Below are 11,188 nucleotides of genomic sequence, written 5' to 3' on the forward strand. Positions count from 1 at the left end.
TTTCTGGACATCAATCCTCCTCCTATACTTAGTCTCACCCATAAAGATTTCTTTACTCCTTAATCACATTTTATTCATCTTTTTTATGGCCTTTAATGCCCTTTTTTTGTAGTATACCTAATGAAAGCAAACAGATGAATCCGATCATACTTCTCTTTACATGCTAAATAAATGTCATTTATCTTTTCTATCCACTTAAATATATGAAACAATTTATTCTTTAAAACATTGTCTGATAAATTATCTACAACAATTATAAATGATTCATTCTCTAATCGAAGATATATTTCTCAGTTCCAAACCCATAAATCTTTTTCAATATAAGACTAACTAGCTTTATCCCGCTTCATTATTATGGTAAATGCTGCGCGTTTCTTCTTCGGTGTAATAGGTACGTGACTCACAACCTCCCTCACTCGATCTTCTTTTCTTCAATTTGTGAGCATGTTTGAAATTAGCCAATGAGTGTTTTCGGTGCGACATAAAGAAATCATAAAAATATTAATTAAAGAAACTCAATTATATTATGAATATAAAAATTAAATATAACCATTATTAATAAATAATTTATATATTTATCTTTATACATGTTTGATAAGCTTGAAAGAATCCTTAACTATACTGCTAAAATGAGACAAATATTTCTCTCACCCCATAATTTTGTTCACAGGCACATATGAGAGAGAGAGAGAGAGAGAGAGAGATTCAGCATGTCTTATCCAATTGTTTCTGACAAATTAAAGTGGTTGGATGAAATAATGTTTATCTAGAATCATTCTAATAATAACTAAATTGTAATACTCGTAATTAAAAAATATTAAGACTAAACTATTACAAGATTTCCCAAAAAATTTAAATATTGATAAAAATATCTCTAAAATATTAAATAAAAAATACGTTTTAAAAATATTTAAAAACGTAAAAAGTTCAAATATCATATATTAAAAAAAATTTAGAGATTAAATTTTAATATATTTTTTATGAATTGCTGAAAATATCTACAAAAATAAATTGAAAAATAATAGAAATCAAATATTATAATGATTTTAATTTTTGCCTACATATTCTAAATAGTTATCTAACACCTTTTACAAAAAAATATTTGTATCAAATTTTACAAGTTATTTGCCACTTATAAAACAAAAAATAGTGTTTGTTGATTATTTTAATTGTCATATTTTTAAAATTTTTAGTAGTATTTATATCATTTTAAAATTTTAAAAGTATTTTTTCCAACACTTAAATTATTTAATAATATTTCTTTTAAGTTTACTCACATATTAATTTAGACATGTTTTGTTGATTTTTTGCTTTCCAGTTCTTTTAGACTTTGTTTGTTTAGTAGGAAGAAAATAAAAATGAAGGGGAAAATTTTTTAAATTTATAAAAGTTTTTTTTTTCTTTTAATTTGTTTTTAGTTTGTTCCAAACAAACGGTCTTCATCATTAGGGCTGCACATGGATCGGATAATATCCGCATATTCGCGGTAATTATCCGCATCCAATCCGAATTTTGCAGATATTATCCGATCCGCAGAGTTATCGGATCGGATCAGATTCGATCTGCACTATGGTAGGATCGGATTGCGGATTTGACAGTGATATCTGCGGATCCGATCCGCAAATCCGCATATCCGCACATCTCATACAAGTAGCATAATTTAAGAAAATAAACCCTACTGTGATATAAATTTTAGTATGTTATTTTATGAATTTTATGATATCTTGTTTTTAATTTTTTATGTTGTACTTCAACTTAGAATAATTAAACTTAAATCTTGTGTTATTATTTTGTTTTTGTTATTCAAGAGAACTTTTATTGATAATATTTTAGAAATAAATAGGCTTAAACACGTGAAAAATAAATTTTCTGGATTTTTTTTTGTAAAAATAGCCAAACAAAATCTTAAAATAGTTTTTTTGAATTATGCGGATATACCCGATATCCGATCCGATCCGATCCGCAAGTATGTAGATCGGATCGGATCGGATCCAGCCTAAAAAAATGCGGATATCGTATTCGATCCGATCCGATCAGTACAGTGCGGATTGGATAGAATTTTAGGCTATATCTGATCCGATCTGATCCGTGTGCAGCCCTATTAATCATGAACGGTGTGTATAAAATAATAAGCAGGGTAATTAGGGGGTAGAAGTGGGTTAGGTATTTGACAAGGATCTGTGGCTCGACTCATTTTAAATTTGATTTGACTCGATTCGTTTTATTAAATAGGATAGGCTAGACCGCCAAAAAATAGAATAAGCTTTAGTTTTTTATAGAACCTATTAGTTAAAAAAAGTCAAGACATAAGCTTAAAAAATAAAATTTACAAATTTGTTGGCCAATTAATCATAATATTTTTTTTGTAAAAACAAATTATTCTATTAAACACAAAACAAAATTAAAAAGAATTAATAATCAATACTAATTAAGATCATTTTTCTTTGTTTAAAGAAAAAATTTATGAATTGTCAATATGATTACAATATGTAATTAAGAATTGTATATAAATAATTTTTTTTATAAAATATGAATAAATTTTAAAATTCATTTAATGTTAATTTATATTTTTTAAGTTTATTATTTTTTTGAGTTCTAATTCACGAAACATACTTTTCAAATAGGTTTGTGGATTTATTGGGTTTTAGGGTTAAGCCTGAAAAAACCTATAAAAAATAATAAACCTATATTTGAGTTATGAACCAAACTCGTCAAAACTAATGTTCAACTTAACTCGACCCATCTCCAAGTGCAATACCATAATTATATTCAATCCTCCATTTTTATTTTTTATTTTTTTTGCCTAACCAATACTAGTTCCTTAAAACCAAGATGCCAAAGGCTTGACCAATACTAGTTCCTTAAAAACAAGATGCCGATTGCCGATTACCCAAAAGAGACAAAAGTTTATTATGATGTGTACAAAACCTTATCAGGGAATTTTAGAAAAAAAAAAAAAAAAGACGAAAAGTTAAATTGATGTTATGAATTATTAAAAGAGATAAAAGCGAAGGAAGCGGATGGTTCGTTGAAGGCTCCTTATAAATACCCCCCTTAAACGACTTGGCACTGCACTTATTACCTTGCAACTTGTATAAAAGTAGCTATAAATTGAATCCAGCGCCGTATCATTTTCAAACCTTGGATAAAAAGAGCCCATAGCAACTAAAATATCTCTTCCATGGCAACTTATTGCTCAAACATTGAACTCTTGCCGGAAGATTGTGTTTGTTCCATTTTATCGTACTTGTCCCCTGCCGAGGCATGCACATTCTCACTTGTCTCCCCAACCCTTCACTCCGCCGCCGACTCCGACACCGTTTGGAAGTCCTTCTTACCATCCAACTATGAAGACATTGTCTCAAGGGCTGTCAATCCCCTTCCCCTCCTCCAATTCTCTCATCATCACAAGCAACTCTTTCAAGCACTCTCCCATCCCCTCCCCCTTGACTCTGGCAACAAGGTAATTCTATTGGATCCCACTCTCAAGAATCTTAGTTTAGTTTCTTACTATTGTGTCCCCTGTTACAAGCAGATCTTCAAATTGGACAAGTCTTCCGGTAAAATTTCGTATATCTTATCTGCAACGGAGTTGTCTATAGCATGGAGCCAAGACACAAATTACTGGACCTGGACACAAACCCCTGAATCAAGGTTCTCAATGGTGGCTGAGTTGAGAACAGTGAACTGGTTGCAAATTGAGGGGAAGATGAGAACAGGGGAGCTGACAGCGAGAACCACATACGGGGCTTATCTGATAATGAAAGTGTCGTCAAACAGAGCTTATGGGCTTGACTCTGCGCCGGCGGAGGTATCGGTTGCGATTGGGGACAAAGTGGTGCAGAGAGGAAAGGCTTACTTATGCCAGAAGGAGGAGAAGAAGCGCATGATGGAGAGGCTAATGTACGGGAACCGAAGCCACATGTTGGGAAACCAAGAACAAGAGAATATTTCAGTTCCATTGAAAAGACAGGATGATGATGGGTGGATGGAGATTCAGATAGGGGAGTTCTTCACCGGAGACACTGATCAAGAGATCAACATCACTCTTATGGAGGTTGGTTACCATTTCAAGGCCGGCCTTATCGTCCAAGGCATTCATGTTAGGCCTACACACTAGGTGGCGGTTTACTATCTCATTGTGTACATAGTCTGTTGACTGTTCCATTCGTTGAGAGATATTTTGTCGTCATGATGTGATGCCAAAGATACATGGATTCATGTGGTTGTTTTCCCAACTTTTTGGATGGTTGGACTAAGCTACATACCATTTTTTTTTATAAAATGATAAATGAAAATTCAAAATTCATATAGTATAAAAGATAGTAGTACTAACCATGGAGCTATATCTCAATTCTCAAATGACATAGTCTTCTCATACTCACCTAAAGGTTGCGAGTTCGAGTCTCGTTACTAACTTTGATATATAAAAAAAAAAAAAAGGATAGTAGTACTATTCCCTGTATAAGATGTGCTCATATTACGGCTACATGTTAACACAGACCCAAAAAGAATGTCGACATAGTAGCGTTATATATGATATAGTTGGACCATATCCCAAGTTAAGTACTATATATATAGTAGAACTTGCCCTTTAATTTGTGGAAGAATGGAAGCAGCGAACACTGCCTCTTGAAAATCTTGATCTGTCTCTCCGGTTTGGTAAGGGTTAACAAAAATTAAGGGGTGTTGATCTGAATAATGGAACGTGTGCCAGAGGATTGTTTTGCACACATTTTATCGTTTGCATCCCCACAAGATGCGTGTAGTTTGTGCCTGGTTTCAACGACGTTGCAGTCAATGGCTGATTCAGACAGCGTGTGGGAAAAGTTTTTGCCACTTGATTGTGAACAAATTGTTTCAAGGATCGTGAATCCTTCATTTTCGTGCTCCTCTAATAAGAAATACATGTTTGTCACGTTATGTACACCACAACTAATTGACGGCGGTAACAAGGTAATTTTTCGTCAAATCTACTCTTTCATTAGTATTTTTCATAGTATAGCACGATTATTCACTATTGAAAAGAGTAATCCTAAACAATTGTACAAACTATAACACATAATTAAGTATGTGTTGCATACACAAAATTGATGAGATCTATTTTTATCTGTATATACGAATAGAGAATGAATATTGCGCTTTTATTTTGATAATATGATTTTTTTTTTTGTTATAAATTCATACAAACACATAACATAAAAAAAGTTTATGTGATCATATGTAAAATAAATATCACGTTCCTATAAATACAACTTGTTAGATTTATGAATAACTCTACCGATAGAGAATTTTGGGGATAACCTGCGAACTTGCTATGTGTCTCCAAATGTCTCAATCATGTTCTCGCAATGTCAAAGTCATTGATATTCAACGAGTAGTAGACAAAATTCATAAAAGTTTATAAGATTTAACAACTATAAATATATAAAAATATTATTTTTATATTAAAATAAATTATTAAAATTAGTTATTATATATTTATCTATAAATAAATATGTTGTTTAATTTATTTTAATATATAATTTATATTCTAATATATATTTTATAAAATAAATGATTTTGATCATTCTAATAACATAGTTAAAATTTATATTATTAAGGGCAGTGTCACGCACACTGCTTTCACATTCAATCACTAATAACGGAAAAAAGCATGCAGGTGATTAATTAAACGCGATGAAACCTTTCAAAACATGACTAAATTGGGAAAATGAAGTTTGATTAATGCTTTAACTTTGTCCAATTTAATTGTGTCTTGTAGGCACATTGCTGATCATTGTGAAAATAAATAAATATCAAGGAAAGCATGTAACAACCCAAATGGGGCCCTTACTGCATTCACCTTTTATTTTAATTTTGAGTAAAGTATGTTTTTTAGTCTTTAATGTTTATGATTTTTTTTTTAAATACTCCTAATATTAATTGTATTTAATGTTATTTTTAATATTTTTTATTTGTATCAAAATTATTTTTGAATATTAACTCTATCTAAAATATTAGGAACAAAATTAAAAATATCTAAAGATAATTTTAAAATAAATCTAAAATATTAAGAATAAACTAAAAAATATAAAGACAAAATTAAATAAAATTAAATGTTATAGATATTTAAAAAAATTAAATTTTAAGAAAAAAAATATATTTTATCCTTTAATTTTTATTTTTCACATGGATCGCATGTATGATCTCTACCCTTGGGATAATTATTTTAATTTTAACTTGGACTATACGGGAAAGACCAATGATGAATGATAGTCTTTGTGTTTTTAATCATTCAATTATTACAATCCAAAACTCAAAGTCATTGATTTGAACACTTACATGACAAGTACCAATGACGGAATCCCCTGTGAAAAATTTGTTGGAGTGCCTGTGTTTTTTAAATTTTATGATATACAGTCTACGTTAAAAATTTGTAAAATAATTGTTCTTATTGCAAAAAATGCAATTTATTATTTTTTCGGGGCACAATTTGCTAACTAATGTAACTTTATAATACATTTGAAGATTGTTTACAACAATGCAAAATGTTACACTACTACACTACTTACAGTTTCATAAAAGATATATTACATCAAAGTTTTTTTTTTATTAACCTAATTCTTAATGATTTGCTAATATAGAGTACACAAATATATTGTTGAAGCTACAAGAGGCTATGCTTTAATGGTTTATTATTATATGAATGAGATAGAACCAGGCATCTTCCTCACACCCACCTTTTTCTTTTGTTGATTGGGTTGTTGTTGTTGGTAACTCAAGCATTATGCTTATCTAGCAGCAGTGTCTACATGGGTCGTTGACCCCTGAAAAAGATGGCATTTCCAACCAATATTTTGTTATCAATGCTGACTAAAAAGTTGTTGCTTAATAATAATCTCTACACACATTAATAAATGAGATTTTCATGTAATATTCTATGAGCAATATGTCACCCAACACTTGTAGTTTATATTTGTAATTCTGGTAAGTAGGACACATAATGCAAAGCGACGCAATTATTGTTAATTACCTCAAGGTTGCTTTAGGATCTTCAGGCGGTGGAGCAAATATGAATTTCTTAAAGAGTAAATTCATATTTGCTCTATCACCTGTGGTTGCTCAAGTGAATCTTCGAAGTAAATTTTAATTTATTCTTGTAAAGAAATAAATTACTAATATAAAAAATTAATTCGCGACATAAATGAAAAGAGACTAGACCAAATTCTGATTTACATGAAAACTATTTTTATTTTTATTATTTTTTTTATAAAATTTAACTAACATGTGTCTTTGTCACATGATAAAATTATCAATTAATTTTTTTTTAAAATATACTAAGTTTAAATTTTGTATTTATTAAAGTAAATTATTTAAAATTTTCTATTGTTAGCAATTTTAACTTGTATTTTCAGGACACGTGTTAGCTAATAATTTTTTTAAAACAGATATTCTGGATTGAGAAAAATTCAGGAAAAATATGCTACCAGTTGAGTGCAAGGGAGCTTTCAATTGCATGGGGGAACTGCCCTCTATATTGGTCCTGGAAACCAGTTGAAGGCTCAAGGTTTGAGCACATATGATTTATTTATAATCCTAATTATCATATTTATAATGCTAATTAGCAATTAAGCATATTAATTAATAGGTTTGAAGAAGCTGCTGAACTAAGAACAATTTGCTGGCTAGAAATGAATGGCAGCATAAGCACTGGAATGTTATCTCCCAAAACATTATACGGTGCGTATCTGAAAGTGAAAATAGCTGATCGTGCCTATGGCTTGGACTCTTTACCGTCACACGTGTCGGTTGAACTTCCCAATTACAAATCACATGGAACTGTTTATATACGACGCCCCTCACACACACATTCCCATGCTGAAAATGAAGAATGGTTGGAGATTGAGTTGGGGAGCTTCTATACTGGGCTGGATAAAGAGGTTGTAAGAATGGGCCTCAAGGAGGTCAAAGGCGTCCACTTGAAAGGTGGGCTTATTGTTGATGGAATTGAAATAAGGCCCAAAAATGTTCCAAACAAGGCCCAAAAGCGTTTTTCTCACACCGCCTTTCCCGTGTAACCCTAGCAGTGCTCGGTGTTTATAAATGCAGGGTGTCAATACTCAATGCCACCAAATGCAGCACTTTCATTACTTGGTTTGCTGGTTATATGATTGTTTCCTGTGATTTTGTGTTGAGGATTATGAGGTCAATTTTGTTCAGATTAAGCAATTTTAATTTTGTGTATGGCAATGATGATAAATGTGAATCCCAGCTCATTATGAGGCCTTTTCCAAGGTCCGGGAATGGAATTATCCACATCTGTCTGAGCTTCTATACCTACTCTCCAGTTAAGTGTTATCTTTTGTTCCTTCTTATTTAATCAGATTCCTACTGGCTCCAACTCTTTGTCAAGTTTTGCAAGAAATCCATGGTTTATCACATCATTTCATTTTTATTCTATTAGTCTAACTAAATTAATTGTTTGTGTAAATTACACATTAAAATAATATATATACAATCATAGGTGGATTTTATGGCGTCCCTCACAAATTGGTGGCACCATACAAAGGATAGTTAGATCCGTTTATTACTGGGTGTGTACGGTAAATGTGTGTATTGGAGGAGATAATTTGAATGACATGAAAATTTTGATTTAAAATTTAATATAAAATTTGTCACTTTAATACTTAATTTTATTTTAATTTATATTTAAATTATTTTTAATTATTTTAAATCATTTTAATTAAATAATAAAAATTTAAATAAAATAAAAATATAAAATTATAAAACTAATAATTTTAAAAATGTAAAGATTTAAAATTGTGTATTTAAATTTAAAAAATTAAAATATTTAATTTATTTGAGTACATCTTAATTAAATTTTATTACAATTTTTTAATAATATTATTATAATAATAATATTATAATATTTATTTAATGAGAGTTTAATAAATTATACAAGTAAAAGTATTATATTAATTTTTTTTAAAAATAATATGATATCACTTTATTAATATTAATATTATTTTAAAAATAATATCTAATATAAATTTTAAAATAAAAAAAAAATTTAAAATTAATTTCATTGGAATTGCTCTAATTATTGATTGGGATTATATGTTGGGCTATAGTCAAGATTTTTAGGCTGTTATTGTTTTCGAAATTTCTCCGTGCAAGTTTTTGAACAATATGGGAAATTATTGGAAGCCAGAAACAAAGAAAAATAAAATACTATCTTATTTGTGTTTAATAATTTTTTTAGGAATGTAAATATTATATGTTTTTAATATAGAGTCCACTAGAAAACTTCAAATTTTAGATGAAAATTATTTATTTTAATATTATGGAAAAAAATTTTGCTCATTTATATTGTTAATTTTTGAATAAAATATATGTCAACTATTGAAAACTTATTATGAAATAAAAATTTAATAATATTACATGGTATCTTATTAGTTATTATTAATTTTTTAGTATTATCCATTTAAAACAAAGAGTGTGTCATTAGTTAAATGGAATCTGAGCTTAGATTCACCCCAAAACTTATTACATAATGTTGATAGAAATTTTATAATTGAGTAAATAACTAAATATTAAGTTTTTATTAAATTAAAAAAATTATATAAAATAAAAGCGAGTTTAATGCAAGATATTTAAATTTTTAAATTATATTAAATATTTATATTTTTATAAACTAAAATATTTTATTGCAGATAGAGAGGAAGAGCATTCACTTGCAGTGACAATAAATTCCTTTTCTTATAGTATTACAAGAGTTTGTGATTGGTTTAATGTAACTAAATATTGATAAACAAATAACACATGAAATATTTGGCTCAATTTTATCGAAATGGAATCTATACGTGTGCTTTTCTTGGATATGGAAGCATGGGGGACTAGACGTATATGTGGGACAGCTTTTTGTTAGTGTCACAGAGAAGAACTCGGACCGTGCGTTTTCTTTGTTTATAAAGTTTGCCTATCGAATCGCACGGTCCGATTTGTATGCTAATGAGAAATAAAATTTGGGGTGCTCTAAATCGGACCCTCCGTGTTACCTTAACGTGATTTTTTAATATGCAATGTAGTACAAGTCGCATGGTCCGAGTTCCATGCTTTGATTTTGAAAAGAACTCGGACCCTCCGTTTTGAGTACAGATAGAAATTGTTTTGGTGAACTGAAAGCTGAAATCACATGGTGAATGAAATCGGACTGTCCGTGTGGGTGGTGTCAACTCGCAGGGTCCGAGTTGTTCCCTCCTAACACCACAAACATGTTAAGCACACCCCTTCCCCATAATGGAATCCAGGCACGTACTCTAGCGCCATATGTAAATTAAAAAGCCGAAATATTTTGGTAAAAATATATATTTTTTTAAGGATTAATGCTCAAATTCGTTCTTGAAAGATCACGCGATCTTCATTTTCGTCCCCGAATAATTTTTTTAATCAAATTTAGTCCCTAAAAGATAAACTATAAGTCAAATTAGTTCTTCCGTTAGTTGGATGATAACGTGTCACGTTAAGTACCACGTGGCACGCCACGCCACGTGGTAGGTCAGTGACACTTGACATGTAAAAAAGTTTTTTATTAGTTAAAATAGTCATTAAAAGTACAGACGTAAGTCATTTTCATCCCTCAAATTTTAAAAATTAGTCAAACTAGTCCTTATATAATTTTTTATAATATTAAATTTATAATATTTTTTATACTACTAATTTTAATTTTATTTTTTAAATCTTAATAAACAAAATTCTCTTTACATAAAATAATAAAAATAATTAAATTTTTATAAAATTATTTTGTTATTTGTATTTTAAAATTTTACATTTTCAAATTATAATTTTTTATGTGAATTTTTTTATTTAAATGAGTTTATCAAATTATTGTTGATTATATATTTAAAAATTTAATATTTTAAATTTTAGTAAATAATATAATAATTATTTTAAATTTAAGTCTTTTAAATTTTTTAAAATTATAACTTTTATTATTATTTAATTTATATAGTAAAACTCAATAATTGAAAAACTGATTTATCACTATCAGTTTATATAGGAATTGAAGCAAAATTTGTGGATCTTTTTAAATTTTGACTCTAAGTATCACTACCACTACATCCTATATGTAAGTAATACCGTAATAGAAAAAAAAATGTAGTAGAAAAAAATAGTGGTATAACTTTGTTTAGGTTAACATACATAA

The 11,188-nt window shown here is 29.1% G+C and overlaps 2 protein-coding genes and 1 non-coding gene across 3 annotated transcripts; all 3 read left to right on the forward strand.

The window, feature by feature from the left end:
* The first annotated feature begins 3,002 nt into the window (after positions 1-3,002).
* LOC112758071 (F-box protein PP2-B15) lies at positions 3,003-4,321 on the forward strand. The gene is made up of 2 exons (XM_025806647.3): positions 3,003-3,463; positions 3,536-4,321. Exons 1-2 carry the CDS (start codon positions 3,182-3,184, stop codon positions 4,118-4,120), a joined length of 867 nt encoding a protein of 288 aa, XP_025662432.1. The 5' UTR covers positions 3,003-3,181; the 3' UTR covers positions 4,121-4,321.
* Positions 4,322-4,467: 146 nt separating this feature from the next.
* LOC112758072 (putative F-box protein PP2-B12) lies at positions 4,468-8,437 on the forward strand. Its single transcript, XM_025806648.2, has 3 exons — positions 4,468-4,956; positions 7,431-7,549; positions 7,631-8,437. The coding sequence occupies exons 1-3, from the start codon at positions 4,702-4,704 to the stop codon at positions 8,058-8,060; spliced, it is 804 nt and encodes a 267-aa protein (XP_025662433.1). The 5' UTR covers positions 4,468-4,701; the 3' UTR covers positions 8,061-8,437.
* LOC112762064 (small nucleolar RNA snoR69Y) lies at positions 8,222-8,319 on the forward strand. The gene has a single exon (XR_003182422.1). It is a non-coding gene; the product is annotated as a small nucleolar RNA snoR69Y (small nucleolar RNA).
* Positions 8,438-11,188: the final 2,751 nt, after the last annotated feature.

Source organism: Arachis hypogaea, chromosome 16 (assembly GCF_003086295.3).
Source record: "Arachis hypogaea cultivar Tifrunner chromosome 16, arahy.Tifrunner.gnm2.J5K5, whole genome shotgun sequence".
Classification (NCBI taxonomy): domain Eukaryota; kingdom Viridiplantae; phylum Streptophyta; class Magnoliopsida; order Fabales; family Fabaceae; genus Arachis; species Arachis hypogaea.